Genomic DNA, 23878 nt, shown 5'->3' with positions numbered 1-23878 from the left:
TTGAGGTCTGAGGGGTATGGCACAAAACCAAGATGATATTTGGAACTAAATTCATGATATATGGATATTGTACTTGTAATACTATACAGATGTTTATAAAGTAACTCATAATGAAATAATTGAAAAAGTCTATGAAAATAAATTTCTGGGTGTTGTACTTGACAACAAACTGTGCTGGAAGCCCCATATTAAATACCTGTGCATGAAGTTGGCCAGGAGTATTGGTATATTGAACAAAACTAGGTACATATTGAACCAGAATACACTATATACTCTGTACTACATGCTTATTTTACCATATTTGTTAATGTTGTATGCTGTATTTGCATATCTATTTGTTTTCTAATAGCGCTGGACGGGAAATTGACAAGGGTGTCGGTCTTACACTAGCAAAGACACTGGTGTCGGGCTTTGCGCTGTGCTGCGCAGGGTGCAAGATAGGGCCCCTTAAGTGGAAGCTACTTTTTTCCCCCCTTACGTGCAACCTATTTGTGAAAAAGACCATCGCTTTGAGCAGACTGGATTGGCTGAAGTGATACATTCTCTATCAGTAAAATAGCACGATTCTCGATGCCGATTTCGATACCACAGTAAAAAAAAAAAGTTTTTCTAAGATTCCATGTACTTTAACTTGATCATAAGACATACCAAACATCTACAATAGAGCATTGAATAACATAATAAAGTGCAATGAATAGTCATAGTGCAACAACTAGTGTCCCCAGACACATTCCAGACTTCCAGGCATCTTTTCAAAAGGTACTGTGCAAAAACAACAGTGTTGCTAACAGTTGCATGCCCAGAGACGTTACAAACCCGGGTAAATATTGGCAGCTTAGAGTCCCAAGTTGGTTACTCGCAAAAACAATTGAGACACTGCCAGTAAAGTGATGCCAACTGGTCCTGGCTAACCGTGGCTAATGCCGCCATGCTAACCCTGCTAACGGCTAACGTTACCGGAAGAGCAGGCAAGCGAGCCATGGCTGTTTTAAACGTGTAGCCTGTTCAGCGGCCGTAGCCGACAACGGGGAGTTATTTGATGCCAAGAGAGGGGGGGCTGTAGCTAAATTGGAAAGAGAAGACCGAGAGTTTGCAGTGAACATGCCGTTTTTTTAGGTCGGGTAGAGTTGACTCTCATATGTAACGTAAATAGAAAGACGTGACTTCGGCCACTTCTTCGTGACTTCCTTCTTCTGAATATATTGATTGGAACACTCTGAAGCGTATACTGCCCCCATCAGTTCCGGAAGAGGCGCAGCACCGATGTTGCAAACACTGGCATCGTTGATAACGGTGCCTACGGTGCTTCAAAAAATGGGCATTGTCGGTGTTTTGTAACTTTAGAACCGGAAGGTATCAGTAGTATTGGTTCTCGTGACATCCCTACCCGCTAGTAGCGTTGGACATAGCTGTCTCGAGCGAGAGAGAAAAAAGCATTAACGTGGAATGCTATCACACTTTGCTTTCTCACCTCATTTGATTAGGTTTGTCGACAATACTGTGTGCGTGCATCAATAAGTGTCCTGTACAGTGGGGCAAAAAAGTATTTAGTCAGCCACCAATTGTGCAAGTTCTCCCACTTAAAAAGATGAGAGAGGCTTTTCTGTAAGTCTTCACAAGGTTTTCACACACTGGTGGTATTTTGGCCCATTCCTCCATGCAGATCTCCTCTAGAGCGGTGATGTTTTGGGGCTGTCGCTGGGCAACACAGACTTTCACCTCCCTCCAAAGATTTTCTATGGGGTTGAGATCTGGAGACTGGCTAGGCCACTCCAGGACCTTGAAATGCTTCTTACGAAGCCACTCCTTCGTTGCCCGGGCGGTGTGTTTGGGATCATTGTCATGCTGAAAGACCCAGCCACATTTCATCTTCAATGCCCTTGCTGATAGGTTTTCACTCAAAATCTCACGATACATGGCCCCATTCATTCTTTCCTTTACACGGATCAGTTGTCCTGGTCCCTTTGCAGAAAAACCCTAAAGCATGATGTTTCCACCCTCATGCTTCACAGTAGGTATGGTGTTCTTTGGATGCAACTCAGCATTCTTTCCCCTCCAAACACGACGAGTTGAGTTTTTACCAAAAAGTTCTATTTTGGTTTCATCTGACCATATGACATTTTCCCAATCCTCTTTTGGATCATCCAAATGCTCTCTAGCAAACTCCAGACAGGCCTGGACATGTACTGGCTTAAGCAGGGGGACACGTCTGGCACTGCAGGATTTGAGTCCTTGGCGGCGTAGTGTGTTGCTGATGGTAGCCTTTGTTACTTTGGTCCCAGCTCTCTGCAGGTCATTCACTAGGTCCCCCCGTGTGGTTCTGGGATTTTTGCTCACTGTTCTTGTGATCATTTTGACCCCACGGGGTGAGATCTTGCGTGGAGCCCCGGATCGAGGGAGATTATTAGTGGTCTTGTATGTCTTCCGTTTTCTTATAATTTTTCCCACAGTTGATTTCTTCACACCAAGCTGCTTACCTATTGCAGATTCAGTCTTCCCAGCCTGGTGCAGGTCTACAATTTTGTTTCTGGTGTCCTTTGACAGCTCTTTGGTCTTGGCCATAGTGGAGTTTGGAGTGTGACTGTTTGAGGTTGTGGACAGATGTCTTTTATATTGATAAGTTCAAACAGGTGCCATTAATACAGGTAACGAGTGGAGGACAGAGGGGCCTCTTAAAGAAGAAGTTACAGGTCTGTGAGAGCCAAAAAACTTGCTTGTTTGTAGGTGACCAAATACTTATTTTCCCGAGGAATTTGCAAATGAATTCATAAGAAATCCTACAATGTGATTTTCTGGATTTTTTTTTCCTCATTTTGTCTCTCATAGTTGAAGTGTACCTATGATGAAAATTACAGGCCTCTCTCATCTTTTCAAGTGGGAGAACTTGCACAATTGGTGGCTGACTAAATACTTTTTTGCCCCACTGTAGGTACGGGACGATGTTATGCAGGATTTGTGAATGTACGTTAGCAACAGTAGGCCAATTCACAAGGGTGCCATTTTATGTGTGAGATAATATTGCGCATCTGTTCATGTGTGCTGCAAGAGTTATGTGTTATGTTTCAGTGCAAAGATAACCGAGGATGTAGTTTAATCTCAGTAATGATGTTAATGTTAGACGATATCATTGTCCATCGCCATGTTTAACATTGTCAACTGTCACTGTAACATTGTTGGTTTCCGTAGCGGCCAGGCACTTGTGTTGCAGCCATGGAGCACAGTAAGCGGAGCTCTAGTGTGGCTTTATTTTAAGTTGAAAAAGCCCGGTAAAACTGCAACCCACCATTGAATCAAAATAAAACTTTCCTCTTATTTGTGAAATAAGCATGTGACCCATTGCAACTCCACCCCTCAAAGAATCGCAAACGAGAATCGATAAGAACCGGAATCAAAGGGAAGAATCGCAATTGGAATCAGAATTGTTAAAATCCAAACGATGCCCAACCCTACCCAACGATAGTAGGAGGACCTAATAAGCTGCATGCTTCCGCCTGCTCTTTCTCAAACTTAACGTTTTTATTTTTTTTGTTTGGTAAATACTGATTGTGTTTTAATTCTGTGTTTTCTTTTGCAACATTTTGTTCAAGATAAATAGTAAATCAAATCAAAGTTAAGGGATTAAGTCGGGATTTCCCAGTTATCCTGGCCCACTTTAGCCCTGACTGGTTTCACAAAAGCAGAGGCACACTCGATTACAATGGAGATGTATTCTGTGCGAGTAGCCTGGTCCTGACCAATCCGGGGGCCTTTTCTGTTTATCCAACAGTAGATTTACTTTACTTTACTAAGTATTGTTATTATTTTTAACATTTTCACTATTTTATTATTATGCATGTGACAGCCATTGTTGCTGTTATATTGCTGTATGAAAATACTGTAGCTGTTCATATTGTTGTTGGAGTTTGATGAATATATTATGACAGTTGTTGAGATACTTAATAAAAAGCCTGATAAAGCGGCATATGTGTTTTTAATAATGTCATGTCAGAGATCAATACACCTTTTAATTATTTTGGTCAATGTATTTCTTTTTGTATTCTTTAACAATCTTCCCTGCCAATGCCAAACAGCTTATTCAGCAATTTACTCGTTTGTTGTTTGGTGGATTGGATGATTGAAGTTTGAAGAAACAAGACATATTGGCAATTTAACAATTTATTCATTTCACAAACAGGAGCCTCAGTAGCGTGTGGAAGAACCATACACGGCCTGTCACCTCTTCCCACAGGGCGGAGTTTATCAGAGACTACCTCCAGAATGTGGGAGTGGAGAGGATGGAATGGCCTGCCAGCAGTCCTGACCTCAACCCCATTGAACATTTGTGGGATCAGCTTGGGTGTGCTTTTTGTGCCAGAGTGACCAACACAACCACGTTGGCTGACTTGCGACAAATGCTGGTTGAAGAATGGGATGCCATCCCACAGCAGTGTGTGACCAGGCTGTTGTGGCTGTGTATGGTTCTGCCACACGCTACTGATGCTCCTGTTTGTGAAATGAATAAATTGTTAAATTGCCAAAACTAAGTTTGGCATTGGCAGAGAAGATTTGGCAAATTTTTCATGGGCGCAACCCACGTGCTCAGCGCTGCTGCTCATCCCACAAATGCATGTTCCTTACAACTGGGGCACCATTTGAAAGGGAACTGAACAGACTTTCCAACGGTATAAGATTTTTTGCCAAAAAGCATCGTTACCACAGAGGAAATAATCTACCAAACACAAATGTCCTTACTTTTTGTGCCAAATTTAGTAGTTGTAGTAGTGCATGGCACTGCGGGGCATAGCAGGGCGAAGTGATAGTGAAAAAAATAAATTTACAAACTAATGCTGTTAAATGAATATCATTTGTCATTTGCACAAACAGTTGTTCACTTTGCCTAAAAAGCAAGCAGTAGAAGTTAAAATTTTACTTTTAATTTATATTTTAGCTCATACGAGAGAGCGGGAAAGACAGAGATTTACACATCATATTCTGGCATTGTAGATGAGTGTTGTAATTGAGCTTCATGGTTTCCTGCATAACATTAGGCTATTTTCTGCTCACTTTTAAGGCAAAGAGTACAACTGTTAATTTGTGCAAATTATTAACTCCTTGAACTGTATGATTAAGTAGCAGCAGTCAGTATATTTTTAGGGTGCTTACGAATTCAGTGGGTCCACATCTGCCATGCTTTCTTTTGCTGTGCTTCATTTTTCACAAATCATGTGCTTCACATTATCATACTTCCATAAAATGCTGCTGCTCACTCTGTGTACAATGCATATTTTCCATTTTAGCATCAGTACATATCCGACCGACGTGGAGAGAAAACATCCAGACTCCCTGCTCATTGTTGTTGGGGACTTTAACAGTGCAAACCTCAGCAAAATCTCAGTTTAAGTAAATGGTAGAATGTATCAATCAGTCAGTAAATTATACAGCTTACACAAGTTGAAAAATAACTGATGGCTTAATATTACAGTAGTACTTACGGTGGTGCTGTGGCTTAGTTGATTAAAGTGCCTCCCTAGTAAACAGGAAATCCTGGGTTCAAATCCCAGCAGTACCTTGTTGTTGCAGAGATTAACTGTTTGCATTTCATCTGCATGTTTACCTAATCCCCATGCAACACATTATGGTACCCTGGTAGCAAATGGAAAAGGTAAAAAATGATGACTGTTTAGAGCAATGCAAGTATAGGCTATAATATACACCTAATTTATTCATCAACGATGTCTGTTCATTTGGCTTAGGACTGCTGTTTTGATAAACAGTAGAAAAGTAAATTGATTATTACCTCTCATCCATTCTGTGAAGAAGAGCCTGGAGGATGCTCAAGTCAGGCAGTTTTGATATGCCAGCCAGATGTCTACCAACATACCTCTAAGCCAGATAGCCAGCAGTGTGCCAGTCAGCAATTTCAATAAAAAATTAAGGTTGAAGAAAGGCAACAACTTGATACTTCATATCATCAGATCATAAAAAGCAGCAAGTGTTCAGCCACTATGCTCCTAATCCCTGTCCTGGCCAGGATGGATATTTCTGTTGGGGTTGTTCATATTTCTGTTGCCTGTTTAAGTATTTCTGTATGTTTCCTGTTTTGTGTATTTATTCTGTATATTTCTGTTCCCCGTTGTGTAGATTTATCCTGTGTTGTGTAGTCTGAGTAGTGTATGTTTCTGTTTCCTGTTTTATTTTGATAGTCTGTTTTCTGTCTTGTCATGTCTAGTTTTGCTTCCTGTGTTTTCCCGCTTTGCTGCCGGCCGCCTGAGAGTCCTTGACGTCCTGTTCGGCCGCCGGCCGCCTGAGAGTCCTTGACGTCCTGTTCGGCCGCCGGAGGGGTTTCCCCTTCACTTCTGTTCCCAGTACCCGAGTGCCCACTGGTCCCCAGGTCCCTAGTGCCAACGGTCCACAGTTCCCAAGCGCCCACTGTTCCCTAATGCCCACTGTCCCCAGTTCCAGTGTGCCCACACTCGGTCTGCCCGTTGTTCTGGGGTTGGCAGCCAGAGGACAAGCTGGCGGTGACACCAAGAGCTTGGCAGAAGGACTTTCACACTTGGGAGGAGAACTGGGGCCCCCGGTCAGAGACAACGTCCGAAGGAATGCCATGGAGCCGGAAAACGTGATGGACGAGGAGGCGGGCTGATTCCAAGGATGTAGGCAGCTTGGGCAGGGGGATAAAGCGGAAGGACTTGGAAAACTGATCCACGATGGTGAAGAAAGACTTCTATGTGGATGACGCCTTGCGGTCCTTTCCGACTGAGGTCGAAGCAGTTGATGTTCTAAAGAGAGCCCAAAATCTGCTGGCAGGTTACAACATAAGGCTTCACAAGATCACCTCGAAAAAGGTCAATGTTATAAATGCCTTTCCCAAAGAAGATCAAGCCAAGGGTATGGAAACCCTGGACCTTGCAGTTGACGACTTACCCACCCAGCGCAGTCTGGGAGTAGCCTGGGATATGACAAGGGATACATTCTGTTGTGGTTATGGATATTTCTGTTGGGGTTGTTTATATTTCTGTTGCCGGTTTGCGTATTTCTGTATGTTTCCTGTTTTGTTTTGCTTCCTGTGTTTTCCCGCCTGTGTGATTATCTGATGTGCCCCACCTGTTCCCTAGCCCTGGTGTCACCTGTCCCGTGTTTGCTCGTTACCTATTTTATTTAGCCTCTGTGTTTCCCTTGTCTCTTGTCAGATGGTTGTTTGTGTTCGTGTCTTGCCTGGTCAGTTTGTTCCTGTCAGTGTGTTTCACCCATGTGCCTTTATTTAGAGTTTTGCGAGCTGGCGTGCAGTCCCCCAGAGTCCCAGCTGGCGTGCCGCCCCCCAGAGTCCCGGCTGGCTAGCAGCCTTCCTGAACCCCGGCTGACTAGCAGCTCCCCAGAATCCCGGCTGGCTAGCAGCTCCCCAGAACCCCTGGCTGGGTCCCCACTGGTCCCCAGTTCCCTAGTGCCCACTGTTCCCTAGTGCCCACTGTCCCCAGTTCCCGTGTGCCCACACTCGCTCTGCTCATTTTCTGTGAAGAACATAAATAACTTAGTTTTAGTGACTGCACACGGTACACCCCCCCCCCCCCACACACACACACACACACACACACACACACACACACACACACATAACTATTACATATGAGGTGTTCAGGTCTACTGGACCCAAGTATAATAATTGTAGGTGCTATGAAACTTAACTGTGTCCTCCTCCTAACTGGGCCTGCTGTGTGTGTGTTAATGTGTCTGTGTGTTGTTTTTCTGCACCTGCTATTCCCACACAAAGTTACAAAATTGTTACATTTCCAGCACTTTCACCTGTTCTAAGAAATAAGCACCAATAATGATCAAAACATTTTTTTTACCTTTTTTATAATTGAATTTCCTTGTTTTCTCACAAAAAACGAAAATGATCATATGATCATAAATGTGATCTCACATTTTTTTGCGTACGAAAGTTCTGACTTTTTGGCGCACAAAATCTTTCAGAATAGAATCTACGCACAGTTTTATAAATGAGACCCCTGGAAGCAATATTTTCTGCTGTGTGGCGCTCCTCAAGTGGCACTGTAGTTAGGCTGTATGAGGTCAGCTCCCAACTATCATTCAGTCCCTCCAGGATTTCTCGGCCTTTTTTTGAGACTCAATATACTTGATTTTGTGGGAGTTTTTGTATAGTTCTTTAAAAATAAAAAGGAAACTTGTTTTGGGGAAAATAATACTACTCTGGGCTGAGATTTCCTAGTAACCTTACCAAAAAGGCTCAGGATGCTGCAAATGTTGGTATAATAGGAAAATGGCTGGTGGATTTAAGACATTTAAGTGGCTTGTTGATCTTAACATTGTTAGTTAATTTCCTAACCTGGCCTGGGACACATATTCATACTGTTTGATGATGGATACGGTTATATATATATAAAAACAATAATGTCAAATCTGACATTTTGTTTGATAATTTACACATCGTTGCAGATGGTGATACTAGTATAACATAGCCTACTAGACCCCATTTGTCAGACACATTCAGAAAATATTCCTCAATCTCAAAAGGATTGCTGTGTCAGATTGTTCATTTGAAATTGCTCTATATCAGAGAATCACTTTTTAATTATATACAAGGCTTATGATTTAAAATGGTTGCTAGAACATGGACTTTCATAACTGAAGTACTTGCCTTTGTTGTTAAAATAAAATAATCCCTGGCAAATGTATTGCACATATGGCAAGTTGCAGAGTGTCTAATATACAGTCTGTAATTGATTGGGTCACTCACGATGATGGTTAACCAAAATAATAACACTGCCGACTGACAGCGTTTGATGATGCTTAATGTTAAGTCATAGCGGGGCATTGAAACGAATCAATGGACTAATGTACCGTTGGGCTACTAGTGGGAACACATTCCGTGTCACTATGTTGATAATCGCACACGTCTACAGTGCACGTTGTGTCCGAGCTCGACATAACTGGACTTATGAGCCCGAGCCCAATTGAAACCCGACAACTTTTTAACACGTGGGCCGTTATAACTGACGTTTTAAAGGACTGAGATATCTGAAACAATCTGGCCTGGTTGCCTAGTTATGGAAGACAGTGCTACAGATAAGGGAGACACGATTTAGCAAAGTTTACCTCACACTCAAGTCAGTGCAGGACATATACTCAGAGCTACGGGTTGATCATTTCCTTGTTTGTGATATGAAGACGAGACGTGTGTGTGAGACTCAAACATCTCACATTTACCAACAAAACATACAGCGAAAGACCGTGCAAAACATTTCAGACCGTCCTACCAACCTGTATACATTTTAACATCAATGTAGACTGTAACGATTTAAAAGTTGCTGAAGTTGCTGCTGTTTCAATCCTGGCTGTTGGCTCTCTGCAGTGGGTGGGGCTGCTGCTCTGTTTTCCCTGCGACTGACGCTTGCATACACACACACACACACACACACACACACACACATACACACACACACAGACACACACACGCTGGATGCAGAAAAAAAAAAGAAATGAGACGACACAATGACCTAAATTGAGGACAGCTGCGCTCGTTATTGTAAGTGCAATGGTAAGTTAAAGTTCAATAAGTACTTTATCAAACCGTATGAATGTGTGTCCCAGGCCAGGTTAGGAAATTAACTAACAATGTAAAGATCAACAAGCCACTGACACACATGTTCAAATTTGATTAATTCAATAGATTATTATTTTTTGTCTTAAATCCACCAGCCATTTTCATATTATACCAACATTTGCAGCATCCTGAGCTTTTTTGGTCAGGTTACCAGGAAATCTCAGCCCAGAGTAGTTTTATTCCCCCCAAAACGAGTTTCCTTTTTATTTTTAAAGAACTATACAAAAAAAACTTTTTTGCAACTTTCACTGACAGGCTTGCTTAGCAACGGACTTAGCAACGGTCTTAGCAACCATCTTTGCTTGCTAGCGTTAGACTAACTATTCACAGAACTAATTGATAAAGTTTTCTTTTCGAATTCAAACCAATGTATGTACACAGGTAGATCAGACATTACAGATAACAAAAAACATTGGTTTGGTCACGTTTAAATTAAGGTTAATATCTTTTTTTCAACGGAGCTTTACTAATCAATAACCTACCTCCTGTCATATCAGTTTCTCACTAAAATTGTCTAACAGCATTAACAAATGTGTTAAAACAATTTCCCTTTTAAAAATACATTTTCACATCAGTTTGAATTGTTTCACATCTAGTACATTGTACTGTTCACATCCCTGTTCACTAGCTCATTGTATTCTCGCTAGAGGGGTGCACCTGTAGGAGGCGCTGTAGCTTAGTGGTTAAAGCGCCTGTCTTGTAAACAGGAGAGCCTGGGTTCAAATCCCAGCAGTGCCTTAATACCTGATTTCCCATATCCAAAAAGTTATATGTAATATTAGGCTATTATCAATATAGGTTTAAAACCACAGTATGATCCATACAGAAAGTAACATTTTATTATAAATCTCAACACTGTCCGCACAGCATGTCTCCTCGTAACTCCTGTTTAATCAAATTAGGCCAATCCAAAGTTACATTTTGTTAATTGAATTTAAGATCATTGTATGTTTTGGAAGTGTTAAACGTGCAGTATCAGTATACTCGCCGTAGCCGGCCTGTCGCATACAAATGTGACGTCATGGGAGCGCTGTAACTATTTATACCCACGCTGGTGGTCGCAACACTAGTTGCAGTCTTCTCTTCTGTTCTCGCACAGTGTAGGGAAACCTGATCTATAGACTACATATATTAATAATACCTTCCAAAACGGCTGGCACTCTGGACAGCTTTGATATACCAAACCTATATGATAAGATTTAACAGAACTGTATATTGTATCCAAACAAGCCTTAGTGATAAAGTTGAAGATTATATAACATATTTATATAAAACACTTAGCTGTCTGCCATTTCCTTCTGGAAACAGCTGGTTGCCCCCAGAGTGCTGAGGACCAGGTGTGTTTGGACCGGGATGGCCTGGTTCCCCGCGTTGCCCTCTCTACTGGACCCAATTCAGTACAGAGATCCAAGAGAATTTAAATCGGCATATTAGCCAGTCATCGTCATGGTCCCTGAAGCCTCTTTTTCTCCTGTTTCTACCATTGCCGTAGTCCTCCTGCAGGGTTAGCATTGCCATCATGCAGCATTACGCAGTATTTATATGTTAACAACATATTGTGATTGTTAACACAGAGTTTGCGTGCACATTCTCCGGTCAAGTTTTTTTTATTTAAATCACAACCTTTGCGTGGGAAGTGGCGTACGCACATTTTCAGCCCCGTTTTGTGTACGCCACGTTTCTAAATGAGACCTCTGGTCTGGTTATTCCTTCCACCTTTGAGTCGTATGAGACGAGGAGGACTCTCGCAGCAGAAAAACTTCCTCAGCATCTGGATTATATATGGATAATAAAAACAAGTGTTATTTCTTATTGAACATGCATGGAAGTGGTGTATGAAGATGCTTGGTATATTGAGGAAGGTTTGTTCTTTTACACATCCTTCTGGTTTAACTCTTTATTATAGTTTATATTATTTCCCTATCTACTGTAATATTGTCCAGGGTCCTTCATTTCTAACCTACTAGTACTTAAGAAGAGGTTTTTGAGAATGATGTCACGTTCTAACATCCAGACTCCCTGCTCATTGTTCTTGGGGACTTTAACAGTGCAAACCTCAGCGAAATATCAGTTATAGTAAATGGAAAAATTAATCAATCATTCAGTATACTGTATATTATACAGCTCGTACAAGATAAAAGAGAAATTAAGACTTAACATTACAGAAGCCCTCAAGGAGGTGCTGTGGCTTAGTTGGTTAAAGTGCCTGTCTAGTAAACAGGAGAGCCTGGGTTCAAATCCCAGCAGCACCTTGTTGTTGCAGAGATTACCTCTGTTTGCATCCCATCAGCATGTGTACCCAATCCCTATGCTATCCAGGTAGCAAATGAAAAATGGATTGAAAAGGCTGTTTTCCCTGGCATATTACATTTACACAGAAACACTACATTAACACAGACTTAAGATGGTACATAAAAACACATGAAATGCAGAGCAATGCAAGTTTGAGCTACAATATACACCTAGTTTATTCATCAACATTTCTGTTCATTTGGCCTAATTATGTTGTTTTGATCAAAACTGGTAAATTGATTATTACCTCTCCTCTGTAAGGAAGAACCTGGAAGAAGCTCATATCAGGCAGTCGTTTTAAAAGGCCCTTTTAATGCCTTGGTCGTTAAAGTTCAAGTTTATTTCACCTCTGACCTCAGTCAGCAGCACATGCACCTTAAACCACACCCAACGGTGATGTCACAGGGTCCTGGTGTACACCTGGGCCACGTTCAGCCCCGACAAAACGAGCAAACTGTTTATTTAACCTGTAAGAGGCGCGGTAGCTTAGAGGTTAAAGCACCTGTCTCGTAAACATAAGATTCTGGGTTAAAATCTCAGCAGTTCTTGATTAACAGTTGATTAACTCAACACAGTATTGTCACCAGCATTGACATACAGCGACCTGTTTATTTTCAACAAGGACAACAAACGAATCAAAATATTGGAGAGAGTTGTCTCCCCCGCCCCCTCCTACCAAGACTCAGAAGTTGACGGAGGTTGCCAGGCTGAGACCGCAGCATTCACAACAATGTTGCTAGATGCTTGTCTCACATAGCCAGACATTACTTCACAGCACAGCGGTGTAGCTAACGTTAGATGCAGGCTATATTGACAGTCAGACCCGGAGCTCTATACCCAACTGACAGACACATTTTTTCAGCTTAGAATTACAGTTGTAACCGCTAAAAACAAAACAACATCACCGTCCTCTCCACCCGACGAACACACACACTTCTTCGGCTGAGAATTATGGTAGGAACCGCTAAAAATAACACTACCGTTGCTGTCCTCTCCACCGGACTGAACACATTTTATTGGCTTAAAATTATGGGAACAATCTCTAAACACACTGCAAACTCACGGTCCTCTCTTCCCGATTTACAGCCCCCTTCTCTTGGCTTAAAATAACTCACCGTTGTCGGCTACTGCCGCTGAACAGGCTACACGTTGTAAACAGCCGTGGACCGCTTGCCTGGTCCTCCAGTAGCGTTAGCAGTTAGCAGGGTTAGCATGGTGGCGTTAGCAAGGACCAGTCGGGATCATTTTACTGCCCGTGTCTCAATTGTTTTTGCGAGTAACCAAATCGGGCACTCTAGCTATAGACCCTTTGCAAACACGTGACCACGACCACGTGACGACGCCATGACGGACGGCAGAAGCACAGGCTAAACAGTAGTAGACGAGCGGAAAGTTTCATAGTTTCAATCAGTTTGAAATACATGACACTAAATAAACTGTATTTATGAACAACAAGTTGTCGTGCCGTTATCAGTTGAGGTAGTCAAAATACTTTGGATAACTTTTCGTCATGAGGGTCAACAGAGACTACCTGCAAAGATTCAAGTAGATGAAATCACGGCCTAGGACTAGTAAAACACAGGAAATTTTAAAATTAATTTATGCCTTAATTAATAGTGGCCGCCTTACGGTTGGGCGGAGCTAATGAAGGTTAAAAGGTAAATATGTCTGCAATGTTTAGAGCAATATGTGTATTAAATCTGGTGAAGATCAAAGCAACTATGTCCAATTTAGGCCCTTCCACGCCTTAGGGGGCGCTATGTAGCCCGCTTACAGGTATGGGCCAAATCGCCGTACAGTCTGGCAAAACTCCCAAGTGTTTATGTGGGTGAGTTTTCGTATATATTGAGGCCGTCAAAAATGTGCCCAAGGGCTAAAACCAATTAGGGAGCGCTATAGAGCAACCATACCACTCCCAAGCCTAAATGTGAATTCAGATGAAAGAGTTTAACATTCTGCACATGGCTGAAAAATGTTGAGTGTTTTTGTGGATCCTAAAGTCCTCAAACAAGGGTTGTTAAAATGAAGATTTTTGCACGAAAACCAACATTTTGTAAATTTTAGAATTATGTAATTTTTTTCTAAAAATAGCACCATGGATTTCAAGATGAGACTTATGTTCCCTCCAAATGTATATCATCTTATTAAAGGACAGTGGGTAAAAATCGACTCTTAAAACGCTTTATTTTATTCTGAAGGGCAGAGGAGTGTAACGGAAGTTGTGTTTGTGTTTTCGGGTCCTGGAAGATGCACAACCTCCGTCCCATTGTTTGCATTTTACCTCGTGATGAGGACGGCGGAGTAAAACGCGCCAGTGTTTGGTCTCCTTCCAGAGAGAAACATCACAAACTGCTGCATGAGGTTTTAAAACCTAAAACGAAGCTACAAAGAGCAGGTCTGTTTTCTTTCTCTGACCGGAAACGCGTTTACTGCTGTTGTTTCAGGGAGTCCGCGCGCTAAGCTAACGTTAGCCGCAGCTAGCTCCTGCTAACGTGTGTTATTGGATATGTTGTGAGCTTCGTATTTTTCCTCAAACGCAGGTCGGGGAGAAGTCGAGGAGAGGCACTTCAACATGAACTCTGAGAGGAAACTGTCAGCTGGCCAGCGGAGAGGTGGGAGACGTTTACAATGTGTTATATTCTTCTTATACTTTTTTCTTACTTAACGATAACGTTACCCTGTTGGGTGAGATTCATTGTTGTATGAGCTGGCTCTGGTTTATAATGCCGTGTAACTTTTATTGTTATCTAGTTTGAAAGTCAGTCATAACTGAAAAGTACATTAATAAGTAATATCTGCTGTCAGTGCCTGAATTGGAGGACAGGAGGTGCTCCACTTTTCTCCACTTTTTGCCACAGCTGATAAATGAACCACACTTCATCCACAGCAACGGTCTGTTATTCTTAACAACGGTCTGTTATCAAGACTTGTCTTGTATTTTACAATTGACAATTCATGAGTCGGGTGGTGGCCGTTAGAGTTTACGTCATCACGTTAGACATGATTGCTATTTCAGTGTTAACCAATAAAGACAGAGAGGAGGGGGGCAGAGCCTGTATGAGGCAGAGGCAATAATACAGTAGGCCTACATGACCATAATAATACTTTACATTTCCGAATGTGCATTTGTTAAGCACCATTAAAATAAACTGTGAACTACAATATATGACAGCAGATTGTAGTTTCTGTATTTATTACCAAGGCATAAAATGTGGGAAATGTAAAAAATTGCGCTACATTTTCTGCATTTCAGTTGGGGGCTACAGTGCTCCTAGTAAAAAAAAAGTTAGTTTGGAGCTAGGGCTGCACGATATTCTGTTTCATCGTCTACATCGCGATGTGCACATGCGCGATAGTCACATCGTAGTACGTTGCGATGTTGACGCTAAAACGTTTTTGCTGCTTGATAGAGAAGTCAACTTTCACCGTTCTCCTTTTACATGATTGTTATTGGCCGACCCTTCCCCTTTAAGACAGGTGGCCAGGTGGGCAACGTGTGTATGTGACGTAACGTTAGTCCCACTGGGTTTTTTATGGGAAGTGAGGCTCTCCGTGTGTAGAAAAGTACCGTAATCTGCAGCTGACACGGTGATGCACATACTTTTTCATGGGTAGTGAAGCTACAGTAGTCAGTGTTTTATGTTCGCTGCAAAGAGAAACTAAATCACCTGATTAACGCAACGTAATCACGACACCTCCCGGCCATTTTTCACCGCAGAAAGCTGCTACCAGCCAGGCTAAAGCTAATATAGTTAGCCTAAAGAAACAAGGCATCTGTCCCAACTAACGTTACGGTTTGGAGCCGCGGCGCTGGAAACGTAGTCAACCAGTGTATTGATCTACCTAATGTCCCTCTCCAAAATCTCTTCAGAAGAGTAGTCACAGCCTTACTTGCTTTGGTGTTTGTAAAACATTAAAGTTCAACAAAGAATGGTTCACATTAGAAGAGTTCCTTTTTCATTTTTATTTTTTATGTAGATGCACTCCCCTACAAAATCACCCCCAGTACTCGAGAATGATTTATTATTTCCAAATAGAGCTAATTATGCCATTTTTTTTCATATTGCAGAAAAAAAAATATCGCAATGTCAGTTTTTTCCAACAGCGTGCAGGCCTATTTGGAGCCTTGTATTTGGTTAATTTCTTTACTGGTGACAGTTACAGGAGTTCATATACCGTGTCATATGAAATATAATAATCAATGAAATGCAATAACCATTGTTTAGTTTTCATTGGCTGTGTTTTAACCTATATTAAAGAGATTATGGAGAAAAAAAAACTCAAGTTGCTCATCACTTCAGCTTTGCACAAGAGGATAGACAGTCTGTAAAATATATAGGGGATGTCTATTTTGTCTCCCATTATTATGATTTATTTCTACAGGTAACATTAAATATAATACACGGCAGGTAAGGCATAGACATTTCTCTGTTCTCAGCTGAGGTGGAAACATTGATGCCGCAATACCATTGCACTTTACATTAGCCTAGCTGCTAGCGGAGTTTCCTTCTGCTTATTGCTTTATCCCAATAAAACAACATGGTTGAATTTGAGCCTGCATGCACGTTTTTGTAATCTTAAATAGAGCAGCTGATATTGGTAGGCTGAGCAACAAGTTAGCAGACTGCCAATTCGCCCTTTCTGCTCTTCTCAGCTGCTAATTTGCCACAATGTTCAGAAGAGTAGAAGGTGTGTATATGTATATTGTAATGCCTCATCATGTAAATAAACACAAAGTACCAACAACAGTCTTACTGCAGTAAACTACTAGTAATGTCTAAAGTCTAGGCTGAACAGACAGTATGGACGTTACCTGAATGCCTCTTAAATGCTCTTCAGTGGTTTCCGTTAGATCCACCTGTGGAAGAAAAACAGAGCATTTTGGCTTGACACATAAGCTACACAGCTGTTTATACATGGTACATAATCACAACAACAGTAATTCAATTTTATTTATAGTATCAAATCATAACGAGTTATCTCGAGACACTTTACAGATGGAGTAGGTCTAGACTACACTCTATAATTTATAAAGTCCCAACAATTCTGGTAATTCCCTCAAGAGCAAGCATTTAGTGCGACAGTGGCGTGGTGTCTGACGGTGCCAGTTGGGGATGTGATGAACAGTGGCAATAATAGTCACAATAAACATAGTGGAACAGTGACTAGAAAATGGTAGTCGTAGTAGTTCATGTCATAGCAGGGCACTGTAGGATGTTAAAGGGATGCAGCAGTCCACAATTGGAGAGCAGTAGTTAAAGCTATGTACAGGACATGACAATAATTTGGGTTACAGTTAACAGTAATGGTACAAAAATATTCTGCTTATTTCTCCTCTGCTCCAAGACAGTGCTCCTGTGCGCATTCACCTTCACTCTCCCTCGACCACATACTGTTCCGCTCCGCTAACGTTACAGTCTGAGTGATGGCATAACGTTACGTTAATAATAAAACTACTGCTACTTGACGTGCGTCTTGCAAGCAGTATTGAAAACTGATGAAGCCACCGTGTCTTAAGAAGCTTGCTGTTTTATTGGACCGTTTTCAACTCACTTTATATCGTCTTGTCGATCTCTTTTTTCTTTCGTGTTTCCCTCACACAGCCGCACTCGTACCGGTCGCTCCCTCAATGCATCTGCTATTCTGGCTCTAACGCTAACGTTGAACTCATAACACACTGAAAAACAAAATGCTTCAAACCGCTGCCTTTAAAAAAGATGAATTAACGTTAAAAGATAAATCTAGCTAGCTAGCGTGTGCGCATTTTAGATTGCTGCGGTTGTTGCACTGGTCTACTGGTTGAATTCCGCTTTTTTCATCCACCCCTATCTAAATTGTATTGTGAAAATAAGATTATCTTATCTCATTAAATTAGAAACAGAGTTGGTAAGATAAAAGCTGTATTGTTAACCTTTATGAAACTTTGGCCTAAAATATGTTTTCCCAAGAGCAGGTCGTAGGAGTGTATCAATACTTCAAATGTTACCTAGCTACTTTATTAATTTAGGCAAAGTGACCATCCGGCTAATGCCTAATTCAGTTGACGTTGACATTAGCTAGCTAGCAGTTAGCTTAAATTTGGAGCCTAACAGGTTGTACAGCCGTGACAGCAAAACGTGACCCTGTCAAATACCACGACAGGTAACGTTAGCTAGTTTAAAGGGATACTTCACCGATTTAGCATTTAAGCTTTATATCAGCAGAAACACGGTAGTATTTTTGAATGACCGTGCTTCCCTCCCTCATGTCCCCCTGAGAGGAGAGATCTCTGTATTATGGGCCTGGAAAAAATCTTCCAATGACATAAAATGACGGTTTTTGCGCAGAGGCAATTGAGGCAATGGACTACAGCCAGTAGTCGGAGCTACTTCCGCATATTTTCAACCCGCCCATAGGGGGTGGACTGTCGGCATTCTCCGAAAATTTACGACCCAAAACGAGTGTCCGCCATCTTGAATCCTCGCGTAGCGTAGTGGCTTCTCAGCAGAAAACTTTAGATAGATTTATTCATCCCGAAGGAAAACGGTGGAAAACTAACGCTAGCCGGCCACCTGTTCATCAATCCTGCTTGAAAGTGTCCGCTCATTAAACAACAAACTGGACTACATCTAACTTCAACGAAACTCCCAACGCGAGTTCAGAGACTGCTGTGTTTTTGTTGTGGAAACATTGCTGTATCGGACTATCCAGCTAACAGGCTGGCTGCTTTGTCGCCGGGTAAGACTAGCTAGTGGAGGTGGGCTGTGTTAACACGGACTGCCTGGTGAAGAAATGGGGTGCTTGTATCCAACTAACTGCTAACTGCTGGTGGAGTTTGTGACTGTTAAATGCCGACCATTCTACATTCCATGCAAATTTACGGCTGTGTTTATACTCTGTGATACAGCCCACCAAGCGCTAATGCTAGTATGCGTTAGCTGAACTTTACGTGAGCACTGTGTGTGTGTGTGCACTAAATGTAGACTGTTTCGTATGTCGTTTTTATATAATGTCATTTTATATATATTTTAATTGTGTAACCACTTGAACCATGGTGAAACGTTGTTTCGTGTATATGGTTGAAATGACAAAACACACTAAAGTTGAGTTGACTGTGTCACTGTCTGTCTGTAAATGGTAGGCGTGGCTTGGGAGTAGATGCTAAAGCAGCGAAGAAAGTGAATTCTGGGATTTGGCTTTTCTTGGCCTAGAAGACACCAATTTCTAAAAAGAATTCACATTTCTACTACATAAGTGACCTAATTTAAAGAAATATTAATCTTTCCAACGGTGGAATATCCCTTTAAAGTAACGTAACCAACATACCTTTCATCATCTCCACTATGCTAATCCACGTTTTAAGGTTAGTAGGATTAGCGAACCTTTCAACTCCGGCATAGCTTGCATTCTGTCATAAGCTTGCTGACAGACTGCTATTGATTAGCTAGCTAACTTGTTAACAGCCTAGAGAAGGCTACAAACTTAAATTCCTTGTCTTACACAGAAGCAAGCAGACTATACCATATCAATTAAATATGTTCGTGATACACAGCAACCTGGTAAAAAGGAATTTTACCTTAAACCGAACAGTCTGATACTCCAGTATACCACCAATGAAGGGATAGTCCTTGACCGGGAGACAAGAACGCCAGTAAGTTGGACTCGTTTCAGGTGAGGGTTGGCCGCCGCCAGGGCTGCGCTTTGTCACCAATCCTGTTTGTAATATTAATGGACAGGATATCGAGGCGTAGTTGGGGTGGGGAGGGGTTGCCGTTCGGTGGTCTGGGGATCTCATCGCTGCTCTTTGCAGATGATGTGGTCCTGATGGAATCATCGGCCTGTGACCTTCAGCACTCACTGGATCGGATCGCAGCCGAGTGTGAAGCGGCTGGGATGAGGATCAGCACCTCTAAATCCGAGGCCATTGTGCTCAGTAGGAAACCGATGGAGTGCCTACTCCAGGTAGGGAATGAGTTCTTACCCCAAGTGAAGGAGTTCAAATACCTTGGGGTCTTGTTCGCAATTGAGGGTACAATGGAGGGGAGATCGGTCGGAGAATCAGCGCAGCGGGGGCGGTATTACATTAAATTTATCACACCGTTGTGACGAAAAGCTGAGCCAGAAGGCAAAGCTCTCGATCTACTGGTCAGTTTTCGTTCCTACCCTCACCTTTGGTCATGAAGGCTGGGTCATCACCGAAAGAACGAGATCCAGGGTACAGGCGGCCGAAAGGATGGTGGCAGGCGTCTCCCTTAGAGATAGGGTGTGAAGCTCAGTCATCCGTGAGGAGCTCCTTTGCGACGAAATGAGCCAGTTGAGGTGGTTCGGGCATCTGGTAAGGATGCCCCCTGGGTGCCTCCCTAGGGAGGTGTTCCAGGCACGCCCACCTGGGAGGAGACCTCGGAGAAGACCCAAGCCTAGATGGAGGAATTATATAAAGGGTTTGCTTGGCTCATCAACATTATACAATAACGTTATGAAGGAGAATCCATGAAACAGTTACACAATCTAAACAATTTTTTTTTTCCTGCAAACTGCAAAGTAGTAAAATAAACTCAAATCGAATGAATACACATACAAACAACGTTAACATTGTTTCCCTTTCAAAACCAAAATAGTTGTAAGCTAGTTGTATAAACACTACCTTGGCCACAGGTTAAGTTAGGTTGTAGTGGGCGACTGAACGTAGCTCCGCTGTCAGCCTCATTCCCTGTTTGAATAATGTTTTTCGTATTTCAGCGAGGCAGGGCATCTTAAATCCAGTGTTTTAATCATTGCTCTGAACCCGTCGTTCTCAATGGTCTGTAGCGGGACTGTAGCTGGATTGCATTCATAATGTTGCTCCGCTGCATGCTTGAAGTGACAAGTCTTTCACATTAGCACTGTAACGTTAGCACGGTAACGTTAGCATGGCCGAGTAACGTTAGAGTTAGAATTAGGTCAGATTTTTTATGAACAAAACACCTTGCAACAACAGACGGCTCCTCGCTTGAGCCTACGTTGTTCTGATGTATCTCCGGTCTTTCTTCATCCTCTAACTTTCTTCTCTGTTCTTGAATGTGCAGTAGCGACCGGAGCCTCTCCCAGCTTAACAGACTGTTATGCTACCTGGCTAGTTAGCAGCTATAATGTTACCCAACATGCCGTTCGACGGTGTAGCTACTAAATGTAAAATTAGTAGTGTTAGAAACTGTGTAAGTCACAAATTGTTATGTGCTATGGTGTTTTATCCTTTTAAAGAAAGTTAGTTGTGGGTTATTTGATTTATTTAATTGTATCAAGAATGCCTTACACATGAAAAAGAAGACATCAAATACAATCAAGGATAAAACACAATGAAGTCCAGGACTTATTTCCATTGTGGTCCTCAACACATAACATCAGGACAAGACAAGAAATTCACAGTGTAAATTAATCAATGGCATAACATAAAAACATTTTTCTTAAAAAAATAAAAATGGTAACTTGCCCTTTGATCTATTCCGCAACCCTCTCTAGTAACCAGACCATGAAACTATTTTTAAAAGAGTTCAGGCTGGAAATGACTTCAATATAATTATCTAACTTGTTCCACTGAACTGCCCCTATATAGGCAAAGGTTCCTTTCCCTAACACTGTCTTAAATTTATAAGGACACAGGTCAGATATGCTGCCACGAGTATAGATATTGTGTGTGTCCTTTACCTTAGTTATAAGACATGACAAAAAAATTGGGGCACTACCAAACAATATTTTATGGATCATGGTCAGTCTTAACATAGTAACCCGAGACTCCACAGGGAGCCAGTTGAGCTCAACAAATTGTGACCTCCTATATGCAATCTATGGCCCAAGTTCAGAATTACTCTTATGAATTTATTCTGTGCTGTTTGCAGCCTCCCTTTAAGTCGGTTTGTTAGGCCTTCAAACCAGGAGGTACATGAAAATTCAAAGTGGGTTAAAATTATGGCGTTTGCTAAGATGATCTTTGTTGACCTTTCTAAAAATTTAGAGTTTCTGACTAAAAACTTTGTGAGCCCCGTGACTTTACTCAAAACGTTGTTGGCCATATTCCTGCCATCCAAGTTGTTTTCTAGGATGCAACCCAGGTATTTTACTGATGTTTTTGTACCGACCTCAACATTATTCAAACTGACCCTAAATTCCGAGCATCTACTCAATCTGTATTTTGAACCGAACCAGATAGCCTCTGTCTTCCCAAAATGTAGGGACAGCATATTGTCAATCAGCCAGTTGTTTACAGCCGAAAAGCTCAGAGCTCAGGGTACTCTCTAGTGTTGATTGTTGTTTATGAGACATTAAAAGTGCCGAGTCATCAGCGTACAAAAACAGTTCACATGAACAGGAGTCTGCCATATCATTAATGTATGTTAAAAATAAGGACGGCCCGAGAATACTTCCTTGTGGAACGCCACATTCAACTACACTAGGGTCAGACAGCACTCCCCCTAAGACCACCAATTGTTCCCTTCCTGATAGGTAAGACCTAAACCACCTACAGGTGGAGCTGTCTGCCCCCAAGGCTTCAAGTTTGGCAATCAGTCTGTCATGATTCACCGTATCAAATGCTTTTTGAAGAGCCAATAACACCATTCCGCAGAGATTTCCACAATCTATTTCCCTGCGTATAGTGTTGGATAAATACAATAGGCATGATTCAGTAGAATGTGACTTCCTGAATCCTGATTGGAATTTAAACATGAAGTTGTTTTTATTCATGTATTCATTGAATTGCTCATTGACCAACTTTTCAAAATGTTTTGAGACTGCACAAAATAGAGACTGGTCTGTAGTTACCAGGATCATGGCTGTTTCCCTTTTTAAAAAGGGGAACTACCTTGGCCCTCTTGAGGACATTTGGGACAACACCTGATTCAACAGACAGGTTAAAAATATGGGAGATGTAAGGGGCTTATTTGGGCAGCGGCATCTCGTAAAAACCGAGGGGATATCCCATTTAACCCAGGGCCCTTAGAGCAGTCTAGCTGTAAGAGCTTTTTTTCCATCTCCCCTATCTCAACCTTCCGTAAAGAAAATGAGTTGGGCAGTGCTCCAAGTTTATTATAGAATGATTTCACCGTATCTATGCTAAATAACCCAGAGGAAGGACGAAGATTTGAGACCAGCTTTTCTGCTATAGAAGTGAAGTAAGTATTAAAATGATTAGCAACCTCTTTTTTTATTGAAATTCAGGACACCCTTACTTTTTAGTCCTGTGTTTCTTGGTTTCGTATCATTTATCTTAGCGGCCCCCAATTCTTTTAAGGTCTTCCACAACTTATTAATTGTTGTGTTATAAAGTTACTACCATGAGTGAGAAGGGTACGCAGTTAATCGGGGTCCCAGTGCTGCGACGGAGGGAAAAACAATAAATTGGATCAGCCCGTGGATCTGTTAATTTTTCCGATCCCCGATCCAGCTATTTTGTCAATATCGGGGCCGATATCGGATCGGTGCACCCCTAATACTAATTCAGTTAAAATTGTCGAATTTAATATACAGTTGTTTTGCTTCACATCTGTGTTGCATGGAGTCAACCAACTTCTGGCACCTGTGAACAGTTATTCCAGCCCAGGACGATTGAACTACATTACCCAATTCCTCTGCATTACTGGGTTTTGCCTCAGAAACAGCATTTCTGATGTCACCCCACACGTTTTCTATGGGATTGAGGTCTGGGGATTGGGCTGGGCACTCCATAACATCAATCGTTGCTCGCTTACTGGTGTGTTTTGGGTCATTGTCTTGTTGAAAGACCCATTTCAAAGGCATTTCCTCTTCAGCATAAGGCAACATGACCTCTTCAAGTATGCGATAAATAGCCCAACACCACAATATAAGAAACATCCCCATAACATGATTTTTGCACCACCTTGCTTTACTGTCTTCACAGTGTACTGTGGCTTGAATTCAGTGCATGGGGGTCGTCGGACAAACTGTCTGCGGCCCCTAGACCCAAAAATAACAATTTTGCTCTCATCAGTCCTCAGAATGTTGGCCCAT

At 41.9% G+C, this 23878-nt stretch overlaps 1 protein-coding gene and 2 non-coding genes across 4 annotated transcripts in view; all 3 read left to right on the top strand.

The window, feature by feature from the left end:
• Positions 1-10269: 10269 nt before the first annotated feature.
• On the top strand, positions 10270-10342 carry trnat-ugu (transfer RNA threonine (anticodon UGU)). The gene has a single exon. It is a non-coding gene; the product is annotated as a tRNA-Thr (tRNA).
• A 1440-nt stretch (positions 10343-11782) lies between these two features.
• trnat-agu (transfer RNA threonine (anticodon AGU)) lies at positions 11783-11856 on the top strand. Its single transcript has one exon. It is a non-coding gene; the product is annotated as a tRNA-Thr (tRNA).
• Positions 11857-14160: 2304 nt separating this feature from the next.
• Positions 14161-23878, top strand: part of LOC144512820 (uncharacterized) — a 289800-nt gene continuing 280082 nt past the window's right edge. For both annotated transcript variants that reach the window (XM_078243767.1, XM_078243769.1), the window contains exons 1-2: positions 14161-14291; positions 14437-14508. In XM_078243767.1, coding sequence (XP_078099893.1) covers positions 14469-14508 — 40 coding nt within the window. In that variant the 5' untranslated portion in view covers positions 14161-14291; positions 14437-14468. The remainder of the gene's footprint in view (positions 14292-14436; positions 14509-23878) is intronic.

This window comes from Sander vitreus, chromosome 24, assembly GCF_031162955.1.
Source record: "Sander vitreus isolate 19-12246 chromosome 24, sanVit1, whole genome shotgun sequence".
NCBI classification, from domain to species: domain Eukaryota; kingdom Metazoa; phylum Chordata; class Actinopteri; order Perciformes; family Percidae; genus Sander; species Sander vitreus.
This window is presented reverse-complemented; position numbering and strand designations above follow the sequence as displayed.